We start from the raw sequence: 14,199 nt of genomic DNA on the forward strand, positions 1-14,199 counted from the left end.
GTATTTTTAAGCGTTTTACGGTGACAAAAACAGCAGTAGTTAGGTTTGGCTTTGGCTAAATTCATTTATTTATTTCTTAGAGAGCCAATGACGGTGTTTGGCAGTATATTCAGAGCAATATCCTCAAATTTGCATACAATGATGTGAAAAAGCATTTACCCCCTTCCTGGTTTCTTAAGTTTTGTTTGTTTTTAATGACATATTTTTCTTTTTTCTTTTTTTATCAGAGTGTAAAGTGATGCCAAGTCTGTCTCCGGTCACAAAACAGCAGCATGAGCTCGGAATATATTATCTCTGAGCCCACGTCGATGGACAAAGAGATCCTGCAGCATGCTGTGCATGAACAGTTTAAACCAGATCACATCCTGCGTTTTCCAGATACGAGCCAAATCCACTTTAATGAAGTCCAGAAATTAAGACTGGAGTACAAAAGTAAGGGGAAATCATGAAGGTGATGAGGAATGTAGCAATGTTTAGCATGCTGATTTTGTTTGAGTGAGAGGATGCTTTTTTATACATTTTCAGACATCCTGAGGATTGATCACTTATGGGACTTCTCATCTTTGTCCAAACTTGAGTTAAATAACAATGCTATAGAAAAGATCCAGGGACTGGACCATCTGATTAATCTGACGTGGCTTAGTAAGATACAAAGTTTGTTCTTGTTGACCAAATGATGTGTAGGCACTGCCATCTTATATCAGCTCAGAATCTACTGGTAATGATGAGAGTCATTTCGAATGTGTCCCTCAGATCTGTCATTCAACCAGATTGAGAAAATAGAGGGTCTGGAGTGTGTGCAGAAGCTTGAAGTGCTGAATCTATCCAACAACAAAATCTCTGTCATTGAAAATATGGACACACTTGAGAACCTAACTCACTTCTTCATTTCAAACAACCTAATTGGGCAGTTGGATAATGTAAGAAACGTTTCTGCATTTGCCATGCAAGTATGGGGAAACATTCATGTGATACTGTTTAATTAACCTAATGCATTTCAAAGGTGCTCTACCTCAGGAAGTTCAAGAACCTGGCAGCGTTCAACCTGTTTGGAAATCCTTTCCTAAACGAGGGTGATTACAGATTTTTCATCGCTGCCTACTTTCCAAAGCTGATGTTCCTAGACTCCAGAATACTTGACCAGAAGACAGTAAGTGCAAACCCAATCTACATTTTGTTCTGCGCTTACCTTTAAAGTAGCATTTACATACACATTTACAGAGTATGAGTATACCCAAGCCTAGGACATGTATGAGGACAGTGAGACAGTGGTGAGGTGTGCAGAAGGAGTGACACATTAGTTCAAGATGGGGATAGGATTACACCTGAGCCCCTTTTTGTTTGCAGTGGTGATGGACAGGTTGACTACGATGTTTGCAGATGAAAATGGGATCCGTAGTGAGAGTAGCGAGCAGGTGGAAGAGAGTCTGGAGAAATGGAGGTGTGCTAGAGAGAAGAAGGAAGGTCAGCAGAAGCAAAACAGAGTATGTGTGTGAATGAGAGGGAGACAGATGTAACAGTAAAGCTGACTGTACCCAAGCTTGTTTGAAAGTCATCCTCATGTGCATTTATGAATTGCTGGTTGATGCAGAGTAACAAAATTTTATTTCTGTGTACGTACAGAGAAAGGAAGCATCTATCAAATATCACTATGTCCTTGAGAAAATGAGACTTGAAGAGCTGGAGCTACACCAGGCTGATGAGGCTCGACAAAGACACGAAGCTGAGCTAAAATTACACCGAGTACTATCTTTTTTTGTGACTCATCTGTTGATTTGTATACATACAGTCTGACACTTATGTTTTCTTTTTTGTTGTTTTTTGTGAAGGATGCCTTTGTGGAGTTCCTTAATGGCTCTTCTCTGTTTAAGACCATGTTTAAAGATGATCCAAAAGCACAAACACTGCACTGTGCACCAGGAGTGGATTCTCTGATTCAAAGATATCTTTTATCATCCTGGTTTCCTGATCCATGCGTGCATTGTTATTATTGTCATAGTACAGGCTAAACCAATCATTCCTTTTGGTTCCTTGACCTTGCACTTACATTTGAGCACCAAATGGGGGAGCTGTGTACACAGTTATTTGAAAGGGGCTTGGCTGAGCACAAACGAAGGGAGACAGAGGTGAAGTCTTTCTTCAGTTGCCAAGAAAAGGCTGTGACAGACTGCCAGGAGAAGGCGTCGCAGATGTTAGCAAAGTTTAATCATGAACACAAAGAGGCAAGCAGGGAGCAATCGCCTTTTCCGTGTGCACAGTGATTTACATGAATGCAGTGACTCAGCATGAGATGATATTTTGTGTTTTCTCCTTTAAAGCGGACAGAAGAGTTGCAGCAGTTATCAGACCCAGAGGTACGCAAAGTCAAGATTGACCACTGCAATGGTGAAATTAACCGGCTCTGTAAAAACCTCATGACACTGGAGTTTCAGCTGGTCAGCGAGATGGAGGTTAGTGTATGCTAGAGTTTGTACACTTGTATAATTTGTAAAATATCTCAATGAAATCTCATGAAATTTCTTATTTTATAAATTATGTTAAAATACTTGATATGTCATGAGACTGTATGTCTGTGTTTCACATTTAATCAAAGTGATGCTGCTTGGTCATTTTAGGAGAAGATCAAAACTTTTGAGAGCAGAATCTCAGACATGGTTAGACACTTCAGTGAAATCGCACAGGGGATATATCCTTTTTTTTTTTTTACAGGAAAATAACAGAACTGCCTCAAAAACATTCTAAAAACACTCATTACTGTATGCTAGTAATTATATAGTCATGAGCACTCCAACTCACTGGTGACCTGTCCCTGCAACCTTAAACTGGATAAGCAGAAGAAAGTGGTTCATCAACTCACCAGAGTGTCGTAGCACAAATGAGGGTTTAATGGGGTTTAATCAAACAGATGTTTTCCTGTGTGAGTGATTTCTTTAACAAAACAATACGTTCTCCCACTGTCGAGATCTTGAAGATGACTATTATCAGAAGATGCAAATAGTTGCTGCTAAAATCTTGCAGACAGTGGCCAGAGACGCCCGGAAGGAGGACTTGCCAGATGATGTTATAATGGTCAGTGTCGTCCTTTATAAGCCAAACTGGTATTACAAAATATATGGTTACAAATATATGGCTGAAAAAAACCCCCCTGCAAGTTTCTGTCTCTGTTCTGGTCTTTGTTAATCTAACAGATAACTGTGCATGAATAGAGGGTGCAGATCATTGCGTGTAGTTTTCAAAGAGTGAAAAAAGAAAAAGAATCAAAGAAAATACAAAAACTGCATTATATTTTTTTCAATTCCAGATCAAGTATAATATATTTCTTCAGGTGAGCTTAAAACATGGTGCGCTAACAGTATCAAGGCCTCATTCTGTCACTCCTATGTTTTATATTTTAGCTGTTTGAAGACAGAGATGCAGTGATAGATGCACTGGCCACAGCCCACAATAACCACCTCCTGAAGATCAATGACCGAGAGACTCAGCTGACTACAGGCATCAGTGCCTGGAAGGAGGCCCTCATTAAGGGGGTAGAGAACTGAAATTACATTAAACAAACAGTCTAATGTAAAGTCGACATATAAATCTTGTACTTACCGTCATTTCTTTATATGTTGCTTCCAAGTAACCAAATCTTTTTGTATTTTTTAAGTGATCTTGAGCAGTAGTTCTGTAGGATTTCCAATAGTGTTTCTTGAGAGAACAGAATCCAAAGAAGAGATTTGAATGTCCTTCAACTATTCCTGAAAACTACGACTAAGAGAGTTCAAACTGTTGAAGAATAAAGGTGGACATAATAAATACTGATTTTCAGGCTCTGCTTTGTTTTCCAGTTGTTTTTTACGCCTTTCAATAAATCACTGCATGCATTTCCCATTTTCTTAGCAAAATATAAAGAAATGAGAGGGGGACTCAAGACCTTTGCACTCTATTTTAATATTTCTTTGATCAAAGACTATTTATTTGTTTGATGGCTTTGTTGCTTTTTACAGATACGAGATGAGGAACTGAAGCGGAACCGCATGAACATCTCAGACATCCACAGATATGTGGATAATTTGAGGGAGCAGCTGGAGGAGTTGATATAGTGGAAACCACTTGGTGGCCTCAAGAACACTTCAAAAACCACTGTCAGTGAATACAGTTGTATTCACAAATGAGGGTTCAAACACTACCGCTAAAAGAGAAAAAAAGATACAGAGCAAGAACCTATACTCGGGGCATGAGCTACTGTGCTGTGAAAAAGTATTTAACCCCTTTCTGATTTCTCTGTTTTGTGTGTGTGTATTTATCACAGTGGCTCTGTGATGTACTTGCACACTCGTTCTGCAAATGAAAGGTTGCTGGTTCAGTTCCAGGCAGAGACACAAATCCCCTTTGGGGGAAGGAAAGGCATCTATACAACCACCTCTGCTCACAACAAAGAAAACTGCAGTTCACTACAAACAAATTCAGATAAGACAACATCAATTGCCCTGAATTTCTCTGTAAAAGATTCATTTATTGGTGAAAAGGCCAAAACGACCAAGGAAAGATAAGCAAAACGGTGGAGAGTAAACAAGGAATCTTAAAATCCAAAAGCCCTTGAAGAAGTGAAAAGTGGAGGTCGTAGGTCAAAGAAATTGAATAGAAAATAAAGAGAAGAAAGTTATAAGTGCAAAGCGGGAAGTGCTGAATGTCAAGAAAGCACAGAAAGGGAAGAAAAGGAGAAAGCAGCAAGCAAAAATACAAAACAACTGTTGGAAGTGCAGAAAGTATTTGAAGAGGAGAAAAGTGTAACACAGATGGCAAAAAAGAAACTTCAAAACACAAAACGGGAAGCGGAAAATGCCAAGAAAGAATTACAGGAAGTCCTTAAAGCGCTTGAAGAGGAGAAAAGTAAAAGGCAGGAGGCAACAAACGAACTGGAGAATGCAAAGAAGGAAGCTGAACAGCTAAAGAAGGAGTTATTGAATGTCCAGAAAACACTTGAGGAAGAAAAGGGGGTAAACAGGAGGCAAGAAATGAGACTGAAAATGTAAAGAAGGCATTGTTAGAAGCTCAAAAAGCACTTAAGAAGGAGAAAAAAATGCAAGAGACAGCAAAGGCAATGCAAAATACAAAGAATGTTGAAAATATAGAGATCAAATTACAGGAAGCCTGGAAAGCATTGGAAGAGGAAAAATGTAAGATAAGATAAACCTTTATTAGTCCCACACGTGGAAAATTTTGGTCAGTGTGCAATGCAGTAATGTATTCACAAGTTTGTTTGTTGATGTTATTTTTTTGTCAGAGACTGTTTGCAAACATCTCTTGCTTTCATCCCCCTGACCCCCACCCCTACCCCTGCCCCATTTCTTTCCACCACCCTACATCATCCACTGATATTCCTGACTTAGGAAACACCCAAGTGGACATTTTTTTTACATAGAACCAAATGTACTGATGAAGACATCACGGCCACAAGCTGCCCCAGACCATCCACACTACCACCACCATGTTTGACTGTTGGCATGAATAAACTAATATATTGGTATAAATCAGAAAGGAGGAAAATAGTTTTTCACAGCACTGTAAATGAGCATTAGTCTAGAAAAGACGGTGGTGTATGTGAATAACGTGTCTTCTTTTTTCCATCATGGATGTTTAACCTGTATTTGTGGACGGTACAGCAAATTATGTTTTTTTGGGAAGCGTTCCTGAGTCCATGCACTGGAATAGCACCTGTGTGTAATGCAGTGATTTTGAGCCTTGTCTCTTAGGCAGAGATTTTCTCTGAATCTTTTGATGATTTTATGTGCTGTAGATGAAGAGATATTTAGTCTTTACAATTGCATGTTATGGAACTGAAATTGTTACACAATTTGTATACACTGTTTTTTTCCAGATTGGTGAGCCGTTGACCATTCTGCTCTTTTGTTTACCTAATTATGTAATTGAACTGCTGTGAATTAACCTTAATTGATCTCAACACTTTCTAAAATATTGTATGATTCTATGTGTGATTTCAGCACTTCAGCACTAAATCATGCAAACGTGAGTTGGTCGCTGTCTGTGTTAAAGTGTATAAATAAAGCTACTGTTAAAAGAAAAAAATCTTGAACTGCGTGAGATTTGAATACAATACCCAGAACAACTTTCGGTGCCTTTTCCAATAAGAATCCAGCTGAAGCAGCCGCGCGCCAGTTCCCAGCCAATCAAATTCAGGGAAGAGGCGTTTGGCAGAAGCGAGTTCTCGGACTAGGTTTTCATTTGAGCGAAGTTTTGGAGCTCTGAGAATTTACGTAGCTGACAGGCCCTCCTGTCTCAGCACCCACTTTTTCTCTCTGCAACTGCGGTGTTCCCGGTGACAAAGCTCATGACGGTTGCTGACGGTGGCACCTTATCGCTCGTCATGCCTGTCCGAGCAGAGTACCGCGGCACCACCCGATCGGCCTGCCCATCCTCGGCCTCTCTCGTCCCCCCTGCCCCGATCAACACCCACCAGCCGGGGGTGGCCACCTCGCTTCTGTACAGCGGCGCACAGTTTCGTGGATACCAGAAGAGTAAAGGCAACTCGTACGACGTTGAGGTGGTCTTGCAGGTAATTTTGTGGTCCTGTATAGTTATATACAAAGTCTGCATATGAGTAGACTCTGTGCATCCATAGTTGCTAACTTGCTATCTTTCCAGATGTTAGCTTCATTAGCTCATTTTTTGTTTTTTGTTGCTTTTCCTACATGTTGAGCAAATTTTGAGCTAGCTTAATGACCTTATGTCTTCTTTTGGAGTTTGAATTTGGGACAACTTGGCTTTAAAAACCGATGTTTCACAGACAAGTTGGCGTTTAACCCCCCCCCCCCCCCCCCTCAAAGCTACCTAAATTGCAGTATTAATATAGCAGCTGGTGTTGACACAGCTAATATAATATTTCCCATCTCGGTGAGCTTTCCCACCAACTTACAGACAGTTTTCTTGTTACCATGAAGGATTTTGTGCTCGTCATGTGGAACCATCAGTAAAATATGTGTTCTGTCTTTCTCAGCATGTGACTGTAGAGGACTCGTATTTGTGTGGCTACCTGAAAATCAATGGCCTGACTGAGGTAAGTCTCCCAGCTACATCATGAGTAGTAAGACTGACCTTTATTCTTTTGAAGTCGTTCCACTGACTGGTTTCCACTCGCTTTAAGCAGACTGCAATGTGACAGAGTACATTAGACCAGTGGTTCACAACGTTTCCACTTCAAAAGCAAAAAATCTTAAAAATGTAATCAATCAACTTATGAGTAAAAGAAGAGCCAAGTTTAACTTTAGTTAAATAATGGCCAGCTTGGTTGCATCAACCAACTCCTTTTTTTTAAAACTTTCCCTAGAACAATCCCATTCATTCAACTTAAGCAAAGTAGATTTGGCTAGATGTGAGGCCTTTAGGGCTAACCACACATGCTTAAGCTCAAGTGTCAGCTGTATACCCATTACATTATGTAACATATGGAAGCAAAAAGGTCAGGGGGATCTTGGGTTAAAGTTCAGCTTGGGCAGAGCGAGTGAAAGATGAGAAGTCAGGTTGTGAGTGAAGGAGTTGTATTAAAGCTCACCTGGTATCCATGAGAAAATTAAAGCAAGGGAGCATTCCTCTTAATGCTGCTTTATTATTTTTACATGTTATACAGTACCATATTTTAAGAAATTGTGAAAGCAGCCAGATGAAAAGGAATAATGCACTACATCTATTCTGCTGATCCTGAAGCTTAAGCCCTGCCCATCAACATGTAAATCACAGGAAATCTGGACATTTGAATAGGCTGTTTGCACAGTGCAGGATAAATGCAGTTTTAAAACGAGTACCAAATCACGTTGCGAACAGTCCCGTTTTATCTTTCCCTCCTAATTCATTCTGTGTCTGGCAGGAGTATCCGACTCTAACAACGTTCTTCGCTGGAGAAATGATCAGCCGGAAGAGGCCATTTTTAACTAGAAAGTGGGATGCGGATGAGGATGTGGATAAAAAACACTGGGTAAGTCGTGCTTTTAGTTTTCTTCATCATTGATTTTTAAGTTTTTGGACATGTGTCAGTTTTCTCTAGCTTGGAAAACTGGATACCATGACACAGCTTTTTCTCAAAAGGGCACAGTTAAAGTCGCCACAGCTCCTTATCTAACCAGTTTGAGGGCAGTTTGTGTCCTCATGTCTTTCAGGAAAGCCTTTCCTAATGTTGTGTGTGGAGGTCATTGCTTCGCCATTCCTGATTTTTCAGCTAACAATGGGTGTTAAATAACACCTATTGTTATTTAACACTTATACTACTTTATCCCCTACTTTATCTTCTACATGGCAGAAGATAAAGTAGGGGAATCAAACAAAGCCTATTTCACAACAGTTTTGTTTTTTTGTTTTTTGACCTGATATTAAGGAGTATGAGTAGCACAGGTGTTACTAATGATGCAGTGCTTTAATTAATGTGATTGCTGACACCTGTTTACCAACTCTTTTATATCCAAATGGTTACTGTCAGAAGATCTGTTGCAGATGTTGGTATTTATTTCCTGCTCTTCTGTTTTGTCACCAGAGCAAGTTTAAGGCTTTTTGCAAATATGCCAGGAACTTCAACTCTGATGACTTTGACTATGATGCACTGGAAAACAGTGACTATATCTTCATGAGGTGGAAGGTTGGCACTCTGTCATTCATTTTAGCTGTGAAATTAATTTGTGCATGTTCTCAGCTTGGGGTCAGACTTTAACCTCCGCTCTTGTTGTGCATTCAGGAGCAGTTTCTAGTTCCAGACCACACGATCAAAGATATCAGTGGTGCCTCCTTTGCAGGTTTCTACTACATCTGCTTCCAGAAGTCCACAGCCACTATTGAGGGTTACTATTATCATCGGAGCTCAGAGTGGTAATTACTAATCATTAAAACAGTTTTCACACATGCACCTCAGCCGCGTGACTTTGCATCCATGTGTTTGTTGGAATGTTGTGTAAAATTTTGCAAATCGTAAACTTTTATTCATAGTAGTACAAATAAAACGATCAAATGTACCATTTTAAGAAAAATATTAACTCATTTGTAATTTGACGCCAGAAACGCGTCTCAAAAGTTGAGAAAGGGCTGTGTTTACCAATGTGTAGCCTCCTATTTTCTTAATCTTCTATAAACTACCTGGAACAGACAAGTTCAGCTGCTGGGCTTTCGTCTTCATAGAATTGTAGCTGCCCGAGTTGGCTTTGTTGTACGTTTTGTTTCACTATGTGCCAAATGTTTTTAGTTGGTGAAAGGTCTGGACTGCAGGCAGGCAGTTCAGCACCTGGACTCTTCAACTATGAAGCCATGCTGCTGTAATTGATGCAGTATATGGTTTAGCATTGTCTTGCTGAAATATTGAAGGCCTCCTGTGGGGAGAAAAGACTTATGGATGAGAGGATATGTTCTAAAACCCGCATATACCTTTTAGCACTGATCGTTAGGGATGGGTATCGTTTAGGTTTTAGCCGATACCGGTGCCAAATCGGTACTTTTGAAACGGTGCCGGTGCTCAAACCGGTGCTTAAAGAATGGAGAACACAAAATTGGTCCAAAAACCTCTCATGTTCAGCTGTTTTTTGTAAAAAGATAACAATGTTAGCCTTTTCTGCAGCTATGGGGCATATATGGTATCACTCTTGGCTGGAAGCAGTGCTTAAACAATGGAAAAAACACAAACTTTGTCCTAAACCTCTCATGTTTAACTGTTTTCCACTTTTTCTTTGGTCATTTTAGCCTTTTTAGCCAGGGTGAAGGGAGTATCTGCCATCAAACAAGAGGACAGCCGCATGTAGCTATGATGATGTTTGCTAGTTCACCTTACATGCATTAATGTAATAACGTGGTTAGCCTACTCAACGTAAATTAGCTACTCACGCAGAGAAGAACGGCTGCTGCCACCATCATCCGTCATCATTTCTGCTACACTGGCAGGGCTAGGGGCCAGGACTCTCCTCTTCGTGTTTTTGGGGGATGTTGCATAACAGGCAACCCGCCCGCAGTAGATGCGCTCGGTGTGAGGTCTCGCAGCAAGCTATCAAATACGGCGCATTTCTGGGCTTTTAAAAAAAACGCTATGCGTCGCCAGGTGTTTCATCAGATTCGAGGTGTTACCTCCTTTGACAGTATCACAGTATCAGCTTAAAGCACTTGTTGCAGGCTGCTGAGTTTGCATATTTTGCTGTGAAGTACAGCCAGACTTTTGACCGCTTCGCCTTGGACATTTTTAATCTGTAGCTCTGCTCTAACAGAACGTACGTACCTGGCCCCGCCTACTATCCTCGGAAACGTAAAATGATTGGCTAGAATCTAAAGTGTATCACAGCTCAGGAAAAAAAAGCACCGAAATAAAGCACCGAAATGTGCGCTGCTTTTCGGTCTGGTTACTACCGTTTATGTCAGGATGGCACCGGACACCGGTACCCATCCCTACTGATCGTGCTTGTTCCAGATGTACAAGCTGCCAATTATAGGCACTAATGCACTCATATACCAGAGAGATGCTGGCTTGTTAGAGTATTGCCAACAACAAGGTGGTCAATCTCCTTTTTTGTCATAAGGACCAGCTTTCTTATTTTTCAAAAGGTATTTCAATTTCCTTGACCTTCAACACAATCTGAATCTGAATTAGAGAAGCAGAAACAAATGAATTGATGATTTTTAGTCTTGTGTGCTGATTTCTTCAGATTCTCAGTCTTTGATATGATACTGTAAATCAGATATTCAGTCTTCACAATTCTGTGTTATGAAACGTTTTTCTGAATTTGTTCAATAGTTTCTAGATGCGGTTTCCTGTCGATTGCTAAGCTCCAACCATCCTTGCTTCTGGGAAACTTTGCCTCTCTTAGATGAACTTTTCAGACATGTTGTTACATCAACTTCAAAATGAGTTAAAGTATTTAAGTGTTACACTTGTGCAGTTCAAACATTTTGTTCTGAAATTTACAAATCACTGTTTGTTTTTATTCATTTGTACAAGTTTTTTGGTATTGGGATTGTAAAGGGGAAGAGTAGCAGTGGTGGTAAATGCTTTGCTACTGACAGTAAGCCAGGACTATATGGTGGCTGTAATAGCAGAAAAATATAAATTGGGAGGTGGTGCAAAGTGGGAATAAATTGGAACAGTATCAGGGTTATTATGTATCACTAGAGGGAGTCATCCCAATTTGAATAGGTGTACTCACACAACATTGATATAATTCCTGAAGGTAATAATATTTCCTCATGTTTCCTTAAGTTTTAAATTGCTTTCAACAGTCCTTTGTATTCTTTTCTATAACTTGTTATGGCCTCATATTGCTGTCATTTCACTCATGTTACTGCCTGAAAGCATTGTAAAACCTGCACAAGTTGTAATGTTTCTAATCTCTCTGTGTGAAGCACATTTACTGTACTTAGAATTAAATGTGCTATATAAATAAAAATTGCCATTTGTACTATTAACTCAGTCAGCCGAAGGACTGATGGGCTTATTCCATCCCAAGGCATCAGTCACCCACAATTGACAAAAATGACTCCTCCTCCTACAGGTTTAGAAAGAATTTAGTCAAACATGCAGACAATGATCACTGTATGATTCTTTACCCAAACCATGCTTGATGTTTAGGGCATAGCTGCCATTTTACAGGCGAAATTCTTAAACGCTGATACATTGTGGTATAATGTGCACAATGTTTGGCTTAATTATTGCAGCAGATGAGATCCTATCAGGAATGTTTCCAGAAGTGTCTCTCTCTTTGCCAGTTTACTTTTTCAAATTAAAACTGAATCTGCGCCATTTGCAAAAACTTTGTTTTCTGAGTCTTAAAGTACCCAAGTAGCGCCGGTTACTTTAAGTTTGCAGTTTTTCACATGAACACATGTCTCATGATTGGTTTTGTTTTTCCAACTTATTTCCTGCAGGTACCAGTCTTTAAGCCTGAACCATATTCGAGAGCACAGTATGCCTATTTACGAATTTCGGTGACGTGGCTGTGCAGGGATGTGGAGTGACAAAAGAAGGTTCATGCTGCCCTGTGCTTAAACGGGATGGAGAATCCTTTAATGCCAAGAATGGAGGTGACCCATTTTCCTCACTGGCAAGGAAAAACACAGCTGGTCAGACACTCTTCTGCTGGACTGCTAGAAAGAAGGCACAGATGAAGAACCATAAGGAAGATCTGTGAGACGTGGAATTTTCTCACAGTTGCTGCGGCAGATTGAAATTTGTTTTCTGGTTTTGTTTGTTTTTCCTGCACTTGTAAAAAAAAAAAAAAAAAAAAAAAAAAGAAAATTCCTCAGTAGTTCAAAACAGATTTCCTCCATTTGTTTCTGTTAAGACAAAGTGTTGCTTTTAAGAGTTGGGGGAAAAAAGAGTAAAGCTTAATATATTTATCTTATTTGAAAGATACAAAATCTTTGAGGACCTGTGATGATTAACGAGTTAGACGCGCAACAAGCAGAGATGCATGAGAGCTTTTATGCAGGTTCTATATGATCAGGGATGGTATGCTGCTGTAATGTTCAGGCAATATGTATTTTAGTAATCCTGATATGGATGAGCTGGAAATGAGTGAAAACCTTGTTTGTAAAAAGCTGCAGCTTTTTGAAAAATCATCTCAACTTTGTAAAGTGTTTATCTATGCAAGCCAAAGATTAATAATGGGTCGAATTTCTTACACCACTTAATTTTAGTTTTTATTTTAATTTTCAGATCACTTCTGTTTAAGGGAGATTTATTTATTTTAAATCAGGAGTAAAATGTAAGGGGGGGGGGGGGGTTAATTATACTAACCATCAACCTGAAGCACAGCAACTGTAACCAGTGACTCATAATCTAGTTGAGATTGAAAGTTTTTTGGGGGGTTTGTGCCAAGTAAAATATTTCTGGGAAGAGTTTGGAAAACTTCAGATTGAACACAAGAAAATGAACGCAGAGCTCTGACTGCAGTGTAACAAATTGGAGAATCAAATAATGTGTTGCTGTAATGTTTAAAAGCACCTGTGTGTGGTTGTGAAAGCTTGATGGAAAAAGAATAAAACCACCTTTGATGCTTTAGGAAAAACCTGCTGCCTTACAATTTTAACTGTAAAGCTCCTGTTGTTTTTAAGATGGGTGACTAGTTTAATGTTGCTTTATTTGAAATCATGAACATTTAATAATATGAGAGAAACTGTGTGTTATCTGGCTAAGCTAAAGGTCAGACCTCGGGTATAAGTTGATGTGCGAATGCTATTCACACTACAGTCTTTTAACTCAAGCGAGGAGATCGCAGATATTACTATCCTAATGACTCTTGTTACATGATTAACAAAAAACTGTAAAATGTGCAATGTAGAAGAAATGTTTATTTTGGAGTCTGTAATTAAGTTTTATGAAAGACGGTGTATTCTAACTCTGCTGTGAGGAGAAATAAATAACTTTGATACATGTTTGTATGGTTGGCTGCTCTTTAAAGAGTGTTTTATAATAACAGCAATTACTTGGTACATTCTGAATCACATGTAACAGCAGCTAGCAGTAGCTGACCACACAAACCAAACTGCTTTTCTCTTGTGACCATCTCAGCCGATATCAATACTGTTGTTTAGCTGTTTGGGCAATAGTCCCACTTTGTAGTCCCTCTAACATGCTGGAAGTGCTGAAAAGTCAAAGTTAGCCATTGTTTGAGTCTCACCTCTGTTTCAGCCTGAACTGAATGAGGAAGTAGTCACTAATGCTAACTCTGTATCACAGTGACCATGAGAAAGCTATTTATCAAGACTTGGTCAAATAAAAGAGTTTTGCATTGTTAAACATTTCACTGGTTTGATCTTCCTTTAGTGTTAAATGCTAAGAGAAAATAAAATATATCTATGTTGAGCTGCTTCAGCTTTTATTTTATTTAATTTTTTTTAAACAACATTTAACCGAATGAAATGGGCAGAGACTAAATGAATATTTTTGCTTTGGGGGTTATCCGCAGGCTGCTGATGACAGTCAAAGAACATAAAAGTCTAGAAAGAAAACAAAAATTGTCACCACGTTGGCCTACGTGCCACAGATCAAAATTCCTCAGAAGACAGGAAGAAATATTTACGGCCCACAGAAGGAAAGAGATGCCATTTTCCCCCCCACTAACTTCCTCATCTGGCTTTAACAATGGTGGTTTCTTTCTTAAGAAATTAGTTATGAGTAGTTGTTTGCAGCAATACTTTATGGTCTTTGGTTTTAGACCAACAGCAGGAAATCCAATAATT

At 39.4% G+C, this 14,199-nt stretch overlaps 2 protein-coding genes across 6 annotated transcripts; both read left to right on the forward strand.

The window, feature by feature from the left end:
- Positions 1 to 99: 99 nt before the first annotated feature.
- On the forward strand, positions 100 to 6,050 carry drc3 (dynein regulatory complex subunit 3). 5 transcript variants are annotated; one of them, XR_014892207.1, is made up of 13 exons: positions 100 to 432; positions 526 to 642; positions 754 to 920; positions 1,004 to 1,150; positions 1,381 to 1,464; positions 1,624 to 1,743; positions 1,830 to 1,942; positions 2,048 to 2,222; positions 2,319 to 2,450; positions 2,616 to 2,686; positions 2,946 to 3,069; positions 3,396 to 3,784; positions 3,990 to 6,050. XR_014892207.1 is itself a non-coding variant. In XM_085271081.1 (13 exons), the coding sequence occupies exons 1-13, from the start codon at positions 273 to 275 to the stop codon at positions 4,083 to 4,085; spliced, it is 1,596 nt and encodes a 531-aa protein (XP_085127207.1). In that variant the 5' UTR covers positions 100 to 272; the 3' UTR covers positions 4,086 to 6,050. The 5 variants fall into 5 exon arrangements, 4 of the variants coding, with proteins under 4 accessions (XP_085127207.1, XP_085127209.1, XP_085127206.1 ...); XM_085271081.1 differs by having other exon boundaries at positions 1,872 to 1,942; positions 3,396 to 3,527; XM_085271080.1 differs by having other exon boundaries at positions 101 to 432; positions 3,396 to 3,527.
- Positions 6,051 to 6,171: 121 nt separating this feature from the next.
- gid4 (GID complex subunit 4 homolog) lies at positions 6,172 to 13,390 on the forward strand. Its single transcript, XM_085271086.1, has 6 exons — positions 6,172 to 6,559; positions 7,001 to 7,060; positions 7,868 to 7,975; positions 8,528 to 8,629; positions 8,726 to 8,856; positions 11,884 to 13,390. The coding sequence occupies exons 1-6, from the start codon at positions 6,335 to 6,337 to the stop codon at positions 11,945 to 11,947; spliced, it is 690 nt and encodes a 229-aa protein (XP_085127212.1). The 5' UTR covers positions 6,172 to 6,334; the 3' UTR covers positions 11,948 to 13,390.
- Positions 13,391 to 14,199: the final 809 nt, after the last annotated feature.

Source organism: Mchenga conophoros, linkage group LG4 (genome assembly GCF_057382185.1).
Source record: "Mchenga conophoros isolate Kocher_MC1m ecotype Shallow Benthic linkage group LG4, M_conophoros_male_GT1.1, whole genome shotgun sequence".
Classification (NCBI taxonomy): domain Eukaryota; kingdom Metazoa; phylum Chordata; class Actinopteri; order Cichliformes; family Cichlidae; genus Mchenga; species Mchenga conophoros.

What these genes read in the sequence shown, in the direction of transcription:
- drc3 (XM_085271080.1), top strand. Translation starts at nt 273, where the DNA reads ATGAGCTCGGAATATATTATCTCTGAGCCCACGTCGATGGACAAAGAG. An exon ending in TTAATCATGAACACAAAGAG is followed by an intron (nt 2,223 to 2,318) that starts GCAAGCAGGGAG and finishes TCTCCTTTAAAG; the next exon opens with CGGACAGAAGAGTTGCAGCA. An exon ending in AGGAGGCCCTCATTAAGGGG is followed by an intron (nt 3,528 to 3,989) that starts GTAGAGAACTGA and finishes TGCTTTTTACAG; the next exon opens with ATACGAGATGAGGAACTGAA.
- gid4 (XM_085271086.1), top strand. Translation starts at nt 6,335, where the DNA reads ATGACGGTTGCTGACGGTGGCACCTTATCGCTCGTCATGCCTGTCCGA. An exon ending in ATATCTTCATGAGGTGGAAG is followed by an intron (nt 8,630 to 8,725) that starts GTTGGCACTCTG and finishes TTGTGCATTCAG; the next exon opens with GAGCAGTTTCTAGTTCCAGA. An exon ending in TATCATCGGAGCTCAGAGTG is followed by an intron (nt 8,857 to 11,883) that starts GTAATTACTAAT and finishes TATTTCCTGCAG; the next exon opens with GTACCAGTCTTTAAGCCTGA.